Source organism: Pogoniulus pusillus, chromosome Z, assembly GCF_015220805.1.
Source record: "Pogoniulus pusillus isolate bPogPus1 chromosome Z, bPogPus1.pri, whole genome shotgun sequence".
NCBI classification, from domain to species: Eukaryota; Metazoa; Chordata; class Aves; order Piciformes; family Lybiidae; genus Pogoniulus; species Pogoniulus pusillus.
This window is the reverse complement of record NC_087309.1, coordinates 14311796-14328285: the sequence shown is the minus strand read 5'-3', so window position 1 is coordinate 14328285 and position 16490 is coordinate 14311796. Positions and strand designations below refer to the sequence as shown.

General features: G+C 51.9%; 2 protein-coding genes across 5 annotated transcripts; both read right to left on the bottom strand.

The window, feature by feature from the left end:
• Positions 1-2669: 2669 nt before the first annotated feature.
• Positions 2670-5578, bottom strand: RPP25L (ribonuclease P/MRP subunit p25 like). 4 transcript variants are annotated; one of them, XM_064140476.1, is made up of 3 exons: positions 5489-5578; positions 4463-4588; positions 2670-4037 (listed from the first exon to the last, which is right to left on the bottom strand). In XM_064140476.1, exon 3 carries the CDS (start codon positions 4034-4036, stop codon positions 3476-3478), a length of 561 nt encoding a protein of 186 aa, XP_063996546.1. In that variant the 5' UTR covers position 4037; positions 4463-4588; positions 5489-5578; the 3' UTR covers positions 2670-3475. The 4 variants fall into 4 exon arrangements, with proteins under 4 accessions (XP_063996546.1, XP_063996547.1, XP_063996548.1 ...); XM_064140477.1 differs by lacking the exon at positions 5489-5578 and adding an exon at positions 4829-5003; XM_064140478.1 differs by lacking the exon at positions 4463-4588 and having other exon boundaries at positions 5489-5553.
• Positions 5579-6683: 1105 nt separating this feature from the next.
• DCTN3 (dynactin subunit 3) lies at positions 6684-12751 on the bottom strand. The gene is made up of 7 exons (XM_064140406.1): positions 12616-12751; positions 12401-12485; positions 10546-10632; positions 9879-9962; positions 9166-9224; positions 7773-7832; positions 6684-7087 (listed from the first exon to the last, which is right to left on the bottom strand). The coding sequence occupies exons 1-7, from the start codon at positions 12712-12714 to the stop codon at positions 6998-7000; spliced, it is 564 nt and encodes a 187-aa protein (XP_063996476.1). The 5' UTR covers positions 12715-12751; the 3' UTR covers positions 6684-6997.
• Positions 12752-16490: the final 3739 nt, after the last annotated feature.

Genomic DNA, 16490 nt, shown 5'->3' with positions numbered 1-16490 from the left:
CTTTTCCTTGTGCTGCCTGACTCGGCAGAGTCCCCTGGGAGGCAGTCCTGAAGGGCCATGGAGTCCAGGAAGGCTGGACACTGCCCAAGAGGGAAGTTTTAAGGCACAGGAACATCTGTGGAAAGATGAGTTCCTGTGGAAGAAGACTGGCCTGGCTGAATACAGACATTTGGTTGCTGCTTAGGAGAAAAGTCATCGGAAGAAGGGGCAGGGCACTCGGGAGGACTACAAAGTTATTGTGAAGCTATGCAGGCAGAAAATTAGGAAGGGCAAAGCCCATTTGGGAATTTATCTGGTTTCAGCTGTTAAGAAAGAACAGGAAATGCTTCTGCAAATATATTAGCAACAAGAGGAGGACTAAGGAGAATCTTTGTCCTTAGTTGGACAGAGGAACATCATGATTAAGAACAAAAAGGCTGAGGAACTCAGTGCTGCCTTTTCCTTAGTCTTCATTAGTAAGACCAGTTGTTTGCAACATACACAGCCCCTTGTGCTGAAAGATCGGGATGGGGAATAGAATGAAGCCTCATGATCCAACAGTAGGTGGTTGGTGACGTGTTAGTGCATGACTTAGACATACGCAGATCTCTGGGGCCAGATGGCTTACACCCGAAGGTACTGAGAGAGCTGCTGCAAGTGCTCACCGAGCCACTTTCCATCATTTACCAGCAGTTCTGGCTAATTGGGGAGCTCTCAGCTGATAGGAGATTGGCAAGTGTGCAGTCTGCACACACTCATCTGTATCTGCACACACACCTGACACATGCATGTGCACCTGTCTCCACACACAGCAGGGCTCAAGGATGCCAACAGTGAAGCAAAGAAGGCTGGACAGAGGTCCCTGACAGGGCACAGGGACCAAAGTCAGGCAGGCATGGGTACAGACACCAGTGCCATCCACAAAGGACCAGGCAGCACGTCATTTAGGATTCTTCAGTGCCCCAGCAACGTGGACAGCAGCAGCCTCACAGGCACAACTAGCTCATGGCTGTCCTGTGCCGTTGGGAAAGAGGCACGGGGCAGCCTGTCTAGGTGCCGGCGTCTCCCACCCTACTGGGCTGTAACCAGAAACACTCTGGTGTGGAACATTCAAGGACACGCGGGGGCTTTTCCCACTGCTGCAAGGGTTCGTGGAGACCCTAGGGGTCAGATAGTAGCACATACAGCTGCTCTGAAAAGCCACGGCCGAGCCACATGACCACCTGCTGGCATAGACACAGGAGGAGGGGGAATCTGCTGCAGTTCCAGGGAAGTGCGGGGGGCTTCTCTGACCAGGCAGCCTCATGTGGTACACCACGCCAGGGTACAGAGGCAGCTAGGTAAGGAATGGATGATGATAGACCTAAGAGAGCTGGGGCCCTCTCCTGGCTGGCCGCATGGACTGCTCCAGGCTGCAGTAGCCAGCTGCTCATGCTCTGGCTCTGGGGAAGGAAAGCCAGGAGCTGCAGCACCCAGAAGGTAACCACCAGTCAGCCAAGATAAACTCAAAGGGTGCAATAAAAACAATAACCAGCTTGCAGCTTTGGTGAGAAGGCATTGATGAGAGAGGACCCAGATCTGGCTAAGAGGGTGTTTTAACAGTGCGCAAACACAAATTCATCTCATGCTGCAATGTCAGAAGCTGTCTGATCAGGCACTTGAGTATCTTTCTTTAGCATTTACTGCTACTCTGCTAATCAGTCAAGAGTAAATGTCTCCTCTTGAGATTTCAGGGAGCAGCAGGTAGAAACAGCACAAAAATTAGCTGGCTGAACTCTGTCCCAGCACAGCAGAGGTTTGGGCAATTTCCCAAGCACCTCATGAGCCCTGGGGACAACAATGGTCAGGCAGAGCCTGACAAGACCACCAGAACAGCAGGAGCAGGACGAGATGTGTAAATCCAGCACTGTTCCAGCTTGCAACAGCTGCTTGACATCAAGTGTGCCTGTGAAGACATCAGGTCAGATGATAATGTGCTGTCTCTCTCCTGCTCCCCTGATTTACATAAACCCCCTTCTTTAAATGCTTGCATTGTTTCCCATTGACTTGACAAAGTGAAGCACCAAGTCCAGCTGCAGATCACCAACAGAGGCAGTGACCCGGGAAGACCAGGCAGGACAAGGCAGTGCTCAGGATGCAGTGTGAGCAAAAGCTGTCTGTCCTCGGGACAGCTCAGTCTTTCACAGGAAACAACACTTTGGTCCTGCCCGTTGTTACATAGCAGAGCTGCTCTGAAAGAGAACTGTTGTGTAAGAAAAGATGCCCCATCCTCTGCCTCACTTGGCAGTGCTTGGGCCAAGTCTTTCCAAAGATGCAGTTCGAGGCAGGTTATTAAGAAAGAACAAACAGAAACCAAACCAAACACACAAAACCCCCACAAAACCAACCAATCAAAAAAACACCCTAAACCAACAAACAAACAAGACCCCCACTTCCCAGGAAGAAAAAGCCAAATCTTGACCCTTCTTTCTTGGACATTAAACAGTGGAAGCAGAAACAAAGCCTTCCCCCTCCTTGCATCAGTGCCCACCAACAGCCACAAGACAAATAAATGAGGAGCAGCAGGTCGCCTCTTTTTCCACAGGTTCCTCTTCACGGAGAGAGCACTTCAGCTGGCAGCTGCAATACCACCACCACCACAACCACCGCTAACAGGGTGACCTCCAGTGGGTTGAAGAAGACATGACAAGTTTCAGTTACACAAAGCAGGAATTTTATTTCAAATCCATCTCCGTGCATTATGAAGGAGCAGAAAGCGGAAAGAACAGGGTCCTTTGGACCTTACCATTATTACCACACCAGGGCACTTGCACAGCTACAAGATTTCAGCCTAGTTATGACATGGTTGAGACTCCGGTCACTTGGGCAGAGACTAGTGGAACCATCAGCTCCACCAAGGTGAGAGGAGAGCAGAAAGACCAATACATCAATACAGAGCTGTATCCCTGCAGCCCTACATTTGAACCACCTGATGCACTCTGCAGGTGCTCTTGAGGCACAGAAGTGGCTGATGCAGTCCTGTGCCCCACTGTCCACTCATACAAGCTCCTGTGATGCAGATGGCTGCCAGGGAATCTATGTCGGGTTCCATCTCCCCTCCATATCTCAGCAAGAGCCAACCCTGCCTGCCACACAAGTAGGCACTTGGCATGCAGACTGGCTGCCTGGGCTACCACGCTGCCCCGCACAGCTGGAACCCCACTCAGTGAGCAGTCCTGTGCTTGTTGACCAGACACCAATGGTCCTGGCTGATGCAGAGACAATTCCTGTCTCTCCTGAACCACATGCTAAGGAGTACAGCTGGGCAGCCTCTGACAAGGAAAACTTGTCCAAAGTTTCACACAGTTACAGTCACATCCACTTTTAAACAGTTAACTTCTCCTGCCCTCCCCTAACAACTCAGCAAATCCCCGTGTTCAGCAGCAGCTGTCCAGCTACAGCAGCTTGCTTGTTTCTGTAACTCCCCCAAACTACACTCAACCATGCTGCTGGTGTCTCAGGACTTGCCACAGGACTCTCCAGGTCCTCCTCCAATGGACCGAAGCTGCTTTCCCGTGCTCCTGGCTCCTCTGCCTCCACCCTGCTTCCTCTTCATCTGGCCCTGTGACTCTGCTTTAAGTGTATCAATACAGAAGGCATCAAAAGAGCCTGGAGCCTGGTATCCCGGTTCCTGGGGATCGAGGGCATCCTTGCTGAGTAGAACACATATGGCGGGAATGTTTCTCTTCACTGTCAGGGCATCGAGGCCTGCCTCAGGCACAATGGGTTCCCAGATCTCTTCTATCTGTTTGAAAAGCACTTTGGTGATCTGGTGCAACTCTTTGAGTCTTCGTTTCATGATTTCCACACAGGTAATGGTCTTGCTGACAGCCTTGCCTGAACCAGTGAATAGGATCTGCCTTACTGAGTCCAGCTCCATCTTGCTGATGGCATAGCCCATCAGATTTCTGATTTTGCTCCCGTCTTTCACTTTCATTTCAATGATATCAGGGGGCAGGTTGGTGAAAGGAAGAGGACAAGGTTTCTCCACTATTTTGGTCTTCATATAGTTCTCCATTCTGCAGCACCGCAAAAGAAAACAGATCCATTAATAGAAGCTCCCCCTGTACCTGCTGCACAAAGAAACTATCACCACAACTAGCTGCAACCTTTCCTCAGATTTGGGGATCCTGAAAGGCACATCCAAAAGACCAGCAAGAATGCTCTATTCATGCTGAGCACCCACCAGTACCCAATCTTCCTCAGCACATACCCACAGTGCAAAACATGCCACAGGGCAGCCTGGGCTCTGACAGGCAGGCACTGAAAGGCACATAGCTGATGCTAGGGCAGGGTGAAGTCAAAAACTACAGAAGGCATCTCAGGGGAAAAACACAGAACAAACAGGTGGGATGAGGTTATCAGAAATAGAAGACAAGGAATACTGACAGCTGCACGCCAGGAGCTGCAAAACATGCACATGATTAACCCAGGCACAGCTCACCTGCTCAGGTGTTTTATAGGAACAGGCTCATGGGGCTCCTAGACTACAACCGGCCAGCTTCAGTGAAAGACCAGGGACTGGACACTACACAGAACAGTGCAGGTCAGAACAGAGCCAAGCCAGGGGCTGCACACAGCAGAGATGCGGAGATCGAGAAGGGCAACGGAAAGAACACAAGAAAAAAGGGAAGAAAAAGAAAAAAGTTATCCGAGCGAAAGCTAAAGACAGAAAGGTCCAGTCCCACACCTCCCCTCTCCGCTAAGGCACGAACCCTCTACCGGCATCCTACCCGAGGCCTGCCTAAACTGCGTACGGCACATCCCTTCTCGCCCCCGTTATTCGTGGAATTCGTGAGTCCTGTTTCACCTGGAGACAGCAACTTCTACCCCATCCCTTATGGAAGCAGGGCAGGTCGATGTCCCTGCTCAGCACTGAGGAAGCGCGGCCCTCCCACGCGGCCGACACTCCCAGCCCGGCAGCAGGCCCACAGCGGTGCCCGCGGGCCCGCTGTGCATGCTGCTGCGCCGAGGAAAAGCGGCGCCAGACCCTGCGAGAGCGGACGGGGACACCCCTGCTCCGCGGAACGGGGATGGAGGCTGTCGGACGACGGCAGGCAAGGTCGAGCTCTCTGAGGTACCGCTTAGGAAGGCCAAGCCATTGCTGGGGAACTGCGACCGCGGCGGCTGAAAGGGTTCGAGAAGGCCTCTGCTACGGGAATCAGTGCGGGAGGCTGGGCTGGGGAGATGAGGCAGGGGAGGCTTTTGTCACAGACTCTGGGGAAGGGCAGGCCGCCGAGACAGGGAGTGCCAGGCGGAGGGAGGCTGGCGGGGAAGGAAAGGCAGGCGGCCGCCCCTGCGGCCTGAGGAGAGGCCAGGCCGCCTCCGTGAGAGATGAGGCAGGCAGGGACAAGGGCAGGCGTGTTCGGAGGGTCTGTGGTGAGGCAGGTGCCAGAGCACCGTCCCGGGGGCTGCGTGGTGAGGCAGGTGCCAGAGCACCGTCCCGGGGGTGTGCGGGGCTCGCTCTCACCTGCGGGCACCGCAGCGTGCGCCTCACGACAAGATGGCGGCCGGCGGCAGGCGCGCAGGGCGGGCGGCAGCGGAGCGGGCGGCGGGAGGATGGGCGGCGGCAGGGCGGGAGGGGCGGCAGCAGGCGGCACCGCCCCGGGGCGGGCTCCCAGGCGCTGAACCACGGAAGCAGCTGGGTTGGGAGGGGCCGGTAGCGGCCGCACGGGCCAACCCCCTGCACCAAGCCGGGACATCGGCGACCACACCGGCTTGCTGAGTGGCCTGGAACGGATCCAGGGAAGGGGCATCTAGACCCTCCCTGGGCAGCCCGTGCCAGTGTTTCACCACCCTCACTGGAAAAACGTCTTCATCTAAGTCTGGATATACCCTCTTTTAGTTTAAAACCTTTACTCCATGCTCTGGAGGACGCAACAGGCCCTGCCAAAAGCCCTGCCCCTGTCCCCCTTTAAGTACTGAAAGGCCGCAATAAGAGGTCCCCTCCATTTAAGCTAACACCCCCAACTCTCTCAGCCTGTCTTCATACCAGAAGTGTTCCAGTCCTCTGATAAGTTTTGTGGACCCAGTCACCACAGAGGACTCCATAGCTGAACACAGCACTACAGGCTGTCGTGACCCATTCTAGACACAGCTCCAGCAGAGCTTCCCAAGCACCTAGAGGGACCTAGGGGAAACTGCAGCCCTGCTTTGATGCACTCAGGGCAGAACACACAGCCAATCTCTTCCAGACTTACCTGCAGGACTCCCAAGTCCCATATGAGTGGTCCCCACCTCATTAAATAGATGGGTGTCAGATCCTTTCAAACGCATGACCTCACATTCAGGAACACCTTTGCACCAGGAGGATCTCCAGGCTATGGCCAGAATACGCAAGGCACACTCCTATCTCTCTCTGAAGGGTGAGGAGCCACCCACCAGCTCTGTCTTGCCACAGTCATTTGAGTAAGCAGAGGCAGGATGGAGGCATGAGCCTCTGTCTCCTCTCAGCAAGGAAGAATGATCCAGAAGAGCAGGTGCCACAGCCTTGGAAAAGCTGTGGGACCGTAAGGGATTCTACCTTAGCCCAAGGCTGAATGAAACCACCAACCTCCTGCTGGCTGCCATGCCTGCCATTCACTGCCTGGGGAAAAACCACATGTGCAGAGACAGTCTGTGCAGGCAGGAGAACTTGAACACAGTGAGGAAAAGTCAACTCAATCAGTTTTTCAGGATTTTACTGTGGCCCACAGTTAAAGCAGAAAGGGATTATTAAATATGTTAAACCACAAAAGATACTTTGGGGAAGTGCAATATTTGCTAACAGTGGCATATTAAGGAGTAGTGTGGCTTTGATTTGGGGCTAACAACTCAGGTATGGAGCCAGGATGACCTTGGGAGCTTATGATGCCATTCACAGCATGCTAACACCAAGCAGGAAGATTCCATGACTACAGGGTGCAAGCCATGCTGCAGCCTCTCCAGAGGCCCAAGACCAGCAGAGTCCCCAGGGTTCTCCGTGCTCCTGACTCCGCAGTCACTCTGCCACAGGTTTGGCTTCCTTGGCCACTTCCAGTCGTGTCAGTATTTCATTCCACTGGACAAACTGCTTGGAGAGAAGCAAAGTCTGGACATGGCTCTTAAGGAAAGAGATGTGGAAACTGCAGGGAAGAAACCAACATCAGAGCATCCCAACAGCCTGAGAGCACCACTACAATCCTGATTCCTTGAGAGAGGAAGAAGCCTGGGACACCAGGCTGCAGAAAACCTGAATGCACTCAAAGCATCCAAGTGCTGAGCCACTGCACAGCTCCAAACACCAGTGGCATTCAGAAGGCACCTCTGAACATTATGCAGTGCTGCATTTGCAGAGGCTCTCCATGGAAAAGAGTAAAGCTCCATAGTAGACGTGGGTTTAGGACCACACACAGCCAGAATTATCTTCCCTTTAGTTCAGGGAGATTACAGGTACCAGTAGCCACCAGCACACACCAGAGATGTGAGCCTGACAGTGTGAGGTCTGCACCAGCAGACAGATGGTGTGGCTTCTCAGAACTAAGCCACACTGTGAGCAGATCCTGCATGGAACTCTGGCTCACCAGTAGCACCCTGCCCTTCCTATCTCAGAAGGCAGTTTTGACCCTCAGCTCTGCTCCTGAGAGGAGTGTGACATAGATATAAGGTCACCACCTCAGAAAAGGCACTGGCCGTTATATGCAGGTTAGGGGATCCAACAGGATCTGACGGGAGAAGGCAACCCAGGAAAACAGGCAGGCAGCCCAGCTGTGTCAGTTCCAGGACTCAAAGGATACCATTTTGTTGTAATCTTCAAGGAGTGTCTTGACGCTGTCAGTGAGATCGTGACACTGTTCCTGCAAAATGGGGAGCCAGTGACCCAGCAAGAAATAAGCTGCAGGTTATCTGCCCTCCTGGGTCCTGCCAGCACCAGGGGAAACTCATCCAAGGCTAGTACTGAGATTATAGCTCAGGCCATGCCTATGGCTACAGCTGAGTTTCAACATCCAAGAGAAAGGCTACAAACATCCAAGCAGGTGAAGCACTACAGCCCCTGAGGTTGCATTGCTGCCTGCCCCTCTTTGATATCCATGCTATTCCTGCTGCAGAACAGAAACTCACAGCAAAATGCTGAAAGGCACTGCCCAGGCTACTTGCTGTCAGCTCTGGCAATACTCACATGGGGAGGGGAAGGGCAAAGTGACATAGTGACAGTACCAACAGCCTTCCAGAGGCTAGGACACTGGAAGAGTGTAATGCTTTTCCTCAGTGCCCCAGTGAAAAGGAGAATGCCAGCTAGTTCAATGCCCCACTTGTTAAGCATCATGAACCTTCATATTCACAGACTCACAAAATGACAGGGCCTGGAAAGGACCTCAAAAGGTCATCCAGTCCATCATCCCTGCCAGAGCAGGATCTTCTATACCAGATCATACAGAAATGCATCCAGGTAGGTTTTCAATAACTCCAGAGAGGGACACTCCATAACGCCCCTAGGCAGTCTCTTCAGTGTTCTGTCACCCTCACAGTGAAAAAAATCATCCTTGTGTTTAATGAAACTTCCTATGCCTCAACTTCCACCCATTGCCCTTTGTCCTGTCATTGGGCAGAACCTGGTTCCATTCTCCTGGCACTCACCCTTCACATATTTATAAACACTGATTAGGTCACCTCTTAGTCTCCTCTTCTCCAAGCTAAAGAGCTGCAGCTCCCTCAGTCTCCCCTTGTAAGAGAGATGTTCCATTCCCTTAATCATCTTTGTGGCTCTGCACTGGACTCTCTGAAGCAGTTCTATGTCCCTCTTGAACTGGGGGGCCCAGAACTGGACACAGTACTCCAGATGTAGCCTCACCAGGGCAGAGTAGAGGGGCAGGAGAACCTCTCTCGACCTACTAGCCACATGCCTTTTAATACACCCTAGTATAGCACTGGCCCTCCTGGTCACAAGAGGTTATAGTAGACAATGCACTTCTCCAGCTCAATTTCCAATTTAATTGTCAGAAATACTGGCTACTTCTCCCACACAGTGCTTACACTTCCTTAAGACTGCAGAATTAATATCCCGGGATGGAAAAACACCTGCTATAAACAAGCAATTTGAGCAACTGGAAATAGAGAGCTGTCAGTGCAGCCACTAACAAATGGTTCCTTTTCCCCACTAGTCAAGACTGTCAAGAACATTCACACTACCTGCTGCTGTATATGGATCTGAGAGAGTCGTTGTAGCTTGGCTGCATGGTCAGGAACGGCTGAAAGCACAGAAGAGAAATGCACTTTGTCCGTTTCACAGCACATGGGATTAGTTCCCGAAATAAAGACCACTCCTTCTCCATGAGTACATCACAGCAGAACTCCATTCTCTGAATGCAAATGCCACACACCAACACTCCTTTTATACAATAAAATAATCCCCCAGCCACCTTATACATTAAATCCCAAGTTTGTTTAACTGCTTCTGCATGGTGCGTGGAGATGCCTGCAGTGAGGGTTTATCAAAGTACATCAGACTAAAACTACTTGGATGAACGTTATGACAAGCAATTACAAAGGCACCTCCACCTAGGCCAGGAGCAGAGGTGTTCTGGACACAGAAGAGCTCATAGGCAGGAACAATCTGCTGCTCTCCACCAGTGCTGCCATGCTGCTGTTTCTAACCTCCTCCCTGACCTACTCCGTCACCTCCTTCCTGTATTTTGCACGGGATATTAAGCAGCATGAGGCAGGAGCAGTCATGCCACTAAGTTTGCATCTACTTTACTCACACCAAGTTCTGTACTTGGTGTCCTACTCCAGTCTGCCCTCCTCTAATCTGCTGCTCAATCAAAAAAAAAAAAAGAAAAAAAGGATAGGCAGCAGCCTGGGGTCTCCATTTACAGCTCAGACTTTTAGAAGAACATGCATACCTTGGATATTGGCACTGTCCAAGACGGGCTGGAGGTTCTTCACCTGCTCCAGAAGGGCTGCTCGGGAAGGAATGGCCTGCTCCTCTGGAGGGAAGAGACAAGAAACAACATCACTGAATACAAGACACCACTTTGTTTTTTCACACATAGTGGTGAGCCAACTTTTCCAGCTGATGTATCTATGCACAAAGGGGCTTGTTTATGATTTATTTCACACTTCTGTGTTGCTCATCCCTGAATCTTGGTTTATACCAGTTTAAAGTATGAGAGTCTCCACTAAGTTTCATTTTTAAACTATACCAATACAAGGCTGAAGCAAATTCTTTGCGGCAAAAGAGGACAAGGCTTCCATTTTGTCGTTGTATAAAGTACTGGAAGTGGGGTGAAGAAAACTGATCTAGCTCCAGTTTTGCTTTTCAACCTTTTATTAATTTGGGGTTAAACTGACAAAGATTGGAAATGGCAAAACTGCATCATGAACACATGCAAAGGAGAACCCAGGGTGACACACATCCTCGTACAAACCACTTCTCAGACAGCTCTAAAGAGGGTGCCTTGCCAGATCTCTCCATGTAAAGAAAATAACTCCACCCCAGGCCATCCTAGGTAAAAGAACTTCTGCAGTGCTAAAAAATCTACCCTCTTCTCTTTTCATTTCATGCCATACCTGCCAAGATGAACTGCAGCTTCATAGCATCTGGCATAGCCATTCTATCAATGTACTGAGGGTCGAGGTACTTTATTACATCTTCAACTAGAGTGAAAATCATACAAGAAGACAAAAAGGAGATTTTATTGCACACATCAGGTTACTTCATAAATGCTGCCCACTTAGGCTAATTTCTTTCCCAACTAATTAATTTTTACAGAACTTCAAAATATGTGACTTTAGAGCACTGTGACCAAGAACTGACAACTGCTTTGTTAAGGACACCTGCAACACCCTTGATTTTTAGTTGAATGATGATATTCAAGGTGAGTGAAATGTGCTTCTTTCTGCCCTCAAAAAAGATCCAAACAGTCAATCCTTCTCCATCTTGATCCTTAAAATCATCCACAAATAGGTAGTTTACATTTTCGTACTGAATGACCAATGCAGTCCTGGACCACCACAACACTTGCTATCCATTCTGCTCCTTCTGCAATACCAGACAGCAACACTTGGCCTAAAAACAGCTTTGTAGGACAAAGCACCACCCTACAGTCTGCTGCTGATTACTCCCCAGACCCATCCAGCAGTGACAGCACGTGATCATTACTGCTCCCACTACATACACGGGAGAGAGCTACTCAAGTGTGCCCACGAAGTTCAAGTGTGCAAGAAATCACTTCAGGAGCTGATGCTCCAACAACCTTCAAAGGCTGCACTCCACACAATCATAGCATAGTTTTACATTGGGAAAGACTTATAGGATCATCATGTCCAACCATTAACGCAGTACTGCCAGGTCACCACTGACCCATGTCCCTCAGCACCATATCTACATAAATTTTAAACCCCTCCAGGGAAGGAGATTAAACAGCTTCCCTAGGCAGCCTAATCCAGTGCTTAACTTTCGTTGAAGAAATGTTTCCTATAGTCCACACTAAACTTCCTGCAGACACTTCTCTCTTGCTCTATTATTTGTTACTGGAGAGAAGACACCTCGTTACAATCTTATTTTCAGATAGTGGTATATAGTGCTAAGGTCTCCCTTTAGCCTCCTCTTCTCCAGACGAAATAATCCAATCCCATTTCCTCAGCAGGACTTGTGTTCTGCACCCCAGAGAATAGGCGAGGCAAATAGGCAGACATAGAATCATAGAATCAGCCAGGTTACAAGAGACCTCCAAGATCAGCCAGTCCAACCTAGCACCCAGCCCTAGCCAGTCAACTAGACCATGGCACTAAGTGCCTCATCCAGGCTTTTCTTGAACACCTCCAGGGATGGTGCCTCCACCACCTCCCTGGGCAGCCCATTCCAATGCCAATCACTCTCTCTGCCAACAACTTCCTCCTAACATCCAGCCTAGACCTCCCCCCAGCACAACTTGAGACTTTGTCCCCTTGTTCTGTTGCTGGTTGCCTGGGAGAAGACACCAACCCCCACCTGGCTACAGCCTCCCTTCAGGTAGCTGTAGACAGCAATGAGGTCCCCCCTGAGCCTCCTCTTCTCCAGGCTAAACACCCCCAGCTCCCCCAGCCTCTCCTCATAGCGTTTGTGTTCCAGGCCCCTCACCAGCTTTGTCGCCCTTCTCTGGACGCGTTCCAGTACCTCAACGTCTCTCCTGAATTGAGGAGCCCAGAACTGGACACATCAAAGAACTGGTTGCAGCAAAAGCTAAAAGAAAAGCCAACTAGGAGAACTGCCAGCAGAAAGACCACACTCAGTTACTTATTTTCCAGCCAAACACGCAAAAGAAGAGACTGAAATCAAAGGAGCTTACACGGGGAGAGAAGGGATTTCTGTTAGAGGGGTGAAATGCCACACAGGGGTTCCATGCTCCCCCAGTTTCCCCGATTCCCACCTAAGGCCACTCACTTTTCTTAAACAGGATCTTGATCCTCTCTCTCTTGCCGGCGATATTGCTCAGCGCCACTTGCACCTTCACCAGCTCGTCCGCCACCTGCACAGAGAGGAAGGGGACGGGCCTGTCAGACCCCGCCCGGCCTGTGCCTGGCGCCGAGAGAAGGCCAGGGCGGGCCCCAAGGCGGCCAGAGCGTCCGCCGGTAGCTGCACCGCCCCATACTTCGCACCTTGCGCGGCCCGCAGACCCCGTCGCTGCCGCCAACGCGACGCTCCAGGTCCTCCAGGCGCCACTGCAGACGCTGCAGCTCCGCCGCCGCCACCGCCATCTTGCCGCCGTCCGGAAGCAGGCAGCGCAGGCTTCCGCCCCGCCCTGCCCGTGCCGGCGGCTGCGCGCTGCGGGCGGCTCCGCTGCCATGGAGACACCGCTGGGCGCGGCGGGGCCGCCTGCCGGCCGCGGCCGTCGGGTGCGGAGCGCTGCTCAGGGGCAGGGAGGAGAGCTTGCGGCGGCTCCATGGTGACTCGTGCGGCAGAGGGACGTGTGGAGGTCTCCGTCCGCCCGGAGCGGTCGTCTCCGTCCGCCCGGAGCGGTCGATCGCTGCTTCATTCCAAAGTAGTCCTCCAGCAAACAGGCGCTCGGGTGTATTATAGGAGGTCTAGGCTGGATGTTAGGAGGAAGTTCTTCACAGAGAGAGTGATTGGCATTGGAATGGGCTGCCCAGGGAGGTGGTGGAGGCACCGTCCCTGGGGGTGTTCAAAGAAAAGCCTGGATGAGGCACTCGGTGCCATGGTCTAGTTGACTGGCTAGGGCTGGGTGCTAGGTTGGACTGGCTGATCTTGGAGGTCTCTTCCAACCTGGCTGATTCTATGATTCTATGATTAGAAGGAATGGATATTGCGTGCAGATGCAGGGCCTTTGCAATCCGGGAGACCGACACAGGCTTTGCCCCAAGCCGCAGCCTGCCGGGGCTCACCTTTATCTTACCGACCGCTGCAGATGAGGCTCGCTGAAACGTGAAGAGCTGATGAGAGCAGCAGACAGCCTCAGTCACACCACGGCCTGCGGCTGGCACTCACAAGCATCGCTCAGAGGGATGAGATTAACTCATGCTGGTAGCTTCGGCCACAAAGTCCAGAAAGTTTCCATAGAATCATAGAATCAACCAGGTTGGAAGAGACCTCCAAGATCATCCAGTCCAACCTAGCACCCAGCCCTAGCCAGTCAACTAGACCATGGCACTAAGTGCCTCAGACAGTCTTCTCCTGAACTCCTCCAGGGACAGTGCCTCCACCACCTCCCTGGGCAGCCCATTCCAGTGGGAAGCATCACAGAGGGAGAATTTCAGGAGTCTTCAAAAGTACCTTGTGATGTTCCCTACACCCCACGGCCCCTCAGCCTGCCACTGCCCTTTCGTGACCATGCAACCTATGCAGTGCAAGAGCAGCACCAGGTTGCCGGAGTAGTCTGTCCCATGTGTGCTGTGAGCATACCTCTGGGTGTTACACCACCCTGCCCCAGGCACCAGAGAACACCCTATCAAGGCCCCAAGACAGGTATAGCTCAAGCTATCTGCTGATAGTGAGAACTTTGTTAGCATAGCCAGCAATAAGGGCTGTACGGCGCTGGGAACTCCCAGCACTGTTTGCTGAGAACGAACCCTGCTGTGCCCTGCAAAAGCTTTCTTTTTCTAGATGAGTTCCTACAGGGTGGTCCAGAGTCACAGCAAGTCCTGTGGTCCCCCATATCTCCCCAAAGGAGCTGTGCAGAGCACTTGGGCAGGTGGTGCAGGCTGGTGCTCTGTGTGCTCTGCCTTTTTTAACCAGGGATCAATAGCTGGGCTGTGGAAGAGGGATCTTCCGAGGGGAAATGCTGTGCTTTGTTCTACAAAGGTGACAAATAGAAATGGCTTCATTAGCAGAAGTGGCTGGGGGCTGTGCACGCAGTGCTGCTCCGTGTTCAGAGCGTACTGGCAGACTATGCCAAACGTGATAGGCAATGTCCACAAACACCAGTGTTTGATAGTCATAAATCACCCACTTCCCCACGGTGAGGAATTCAGGCAGTGCTGAGACTCAAGCACTGGGGATCTTTGAGATTGGAGGACATTCATTCGCTCTAAAGAGTGACACCCAGGCTTTGAGCCCTAGGATGAGGCTTCTGGTGCCACAGTACTGGCTGCTCACAGCCCAGCACAGTACACAGTGAGTCTGCCCCCTGCTCCTTGGGGCTGAGAGGAGGCCTTTCATCCCATCTCCATCCCTGGAGCTTGCAGTGGCACACTGATGACACAGCCACCTACCCTCAGCTCAGCACTGAGTCTGTATCCAAAAGTCTGTATCCAAAATTTCTCCTGCTAGGCTGCATCATCCTCACATCCTCTGTCTTTTCCTTCCCTCTCAATTATTGTCCCTGCAGGATGTGGGAAATGGGCATCGATCGAGGCTGGTTACTCAGGTGACAGCAGCTGTGTTCCTGAGCCCCCCAGAGAGCATGGCAGCACACATCACCCTATGTGTGGACCCTGGTCGAGTGGCGACATGGGCCTGCTTGTGTCCTCCTGGCTCCCTGGGGCCCTGGTGCTCAATGAGTTGTGGCCAGTACTGCTCAGCAGTGACAGGGGACACAAAACCCCACTTAAGGTTGCATTGATCCCATTCCAGCTCTGGTTGGTGGGCTCTGCTGAGGCTGCAGGACTTCTGTTGTGGGTCTTAGCTGGTTTACATTCTGGTACCCCTACCTGGGAGCAAACACCCTGGGAACATCTTGCACACAGAAACAGAGACACATTCACATGTGGATACGGAGGGTAAACCCCATTGCAGCCTAGTGCAGTAATGTGCCCTTGTGGCCAAGACAGCCAAAGGCATCCTGGGGTGCATCAGGAAAAGTGTGGCCAGAATGGCTAGGGAGGTTCTTCTCCCCCCATACTCTGCCCTGGTGAGACCACACCTGGAATAATGTGTCCAGTTTTGGGCTCCCCAGTTCAAGAGAGACAGGGACCTGCTGGAAAGAGTCCAGCAGAGAGCCATGAGGATGGCTGGGGCACTTGAGCATCTCTCCTACGAAGAAAGACTGAGAACCCTGTGGCTGTTTAGTCTGGAGAAGGCTGAAAAGAGATCTGATCAATGTCTACAGTTATCTGAGGGGTGGGTGTCAAGTGGATGAGGCCAATCTCTTTTTGCTGGTCAGTAGCAATAAGACAAGGAGCAATGGCTACCAACTGGAATGCAGAAGGTTTCACCTCACCATGAGGAGAAACTTCTTTACAGTGGGGGTGACAGAGCACTGGAATAGGTTGTCCAGAGAGGTTGTGGAGTCTCCTTCTCTGGAGACTTTAAAAACCTGCCTGGATGCATTCCTGTGTGAACTACCCTAGGGGATCCTGCCTTGGCACGGGGACTTGGACTGGATGATCTCTGGAGGTCTCTTCCAACCTCTAAAGTTGTGTGATTCTGTGAGTCTGTGAACACACTCACGCACAGAGGAATCTACAAATTTTTGAGGGGTTGGAAGTGGCCTTTAAAGTTCATCTAGTCTAACCACCCTGCCATTAGCACCAACATCTTCAAACAGATCAGGTTATTCAGAGCCCTGCCCAGTCTGACCTTGAATGTTTCCAGGGGTGAGGCATCTATGACCTCTCTGTACCAGTGTTTAACTGCCCTTGGGAGAATATTCTTCCCTACATCTAGTCTGAATCTTGCTTCATTTAATTTAAAGCCATCACCTTGGCCTATTGTAACAGGTCTTGCTAAAATGTCTGCCCCCAGCTTTCTTATAGGTTCCCTTTTGAGTACTGGAAAGCTGCAACAAGGCTCTCTCAGAGGCTTCTCCAAGCTGAACAACTGCTGTCTCATTCTGCCTTCACAGGGCAGGTGCTCCATCATTATGGTAATTTTTGTGGCCATCCTCTGGGTCTGATCAAACAGGCCCATGTCACTCTTGCACTGGGAGACCCATGACTGGTTACAGTACTCCAGGTGATGTCTCACAAGAGCAGAGTGGCAGAATCAACTCTCGCAACCTGCTGGCCATGCTTCTTTTGATGAAGTCCAGGATAAGGTCAGTCTTCTGAGCTGCAAGCACACATGGCCAGCTCATGGC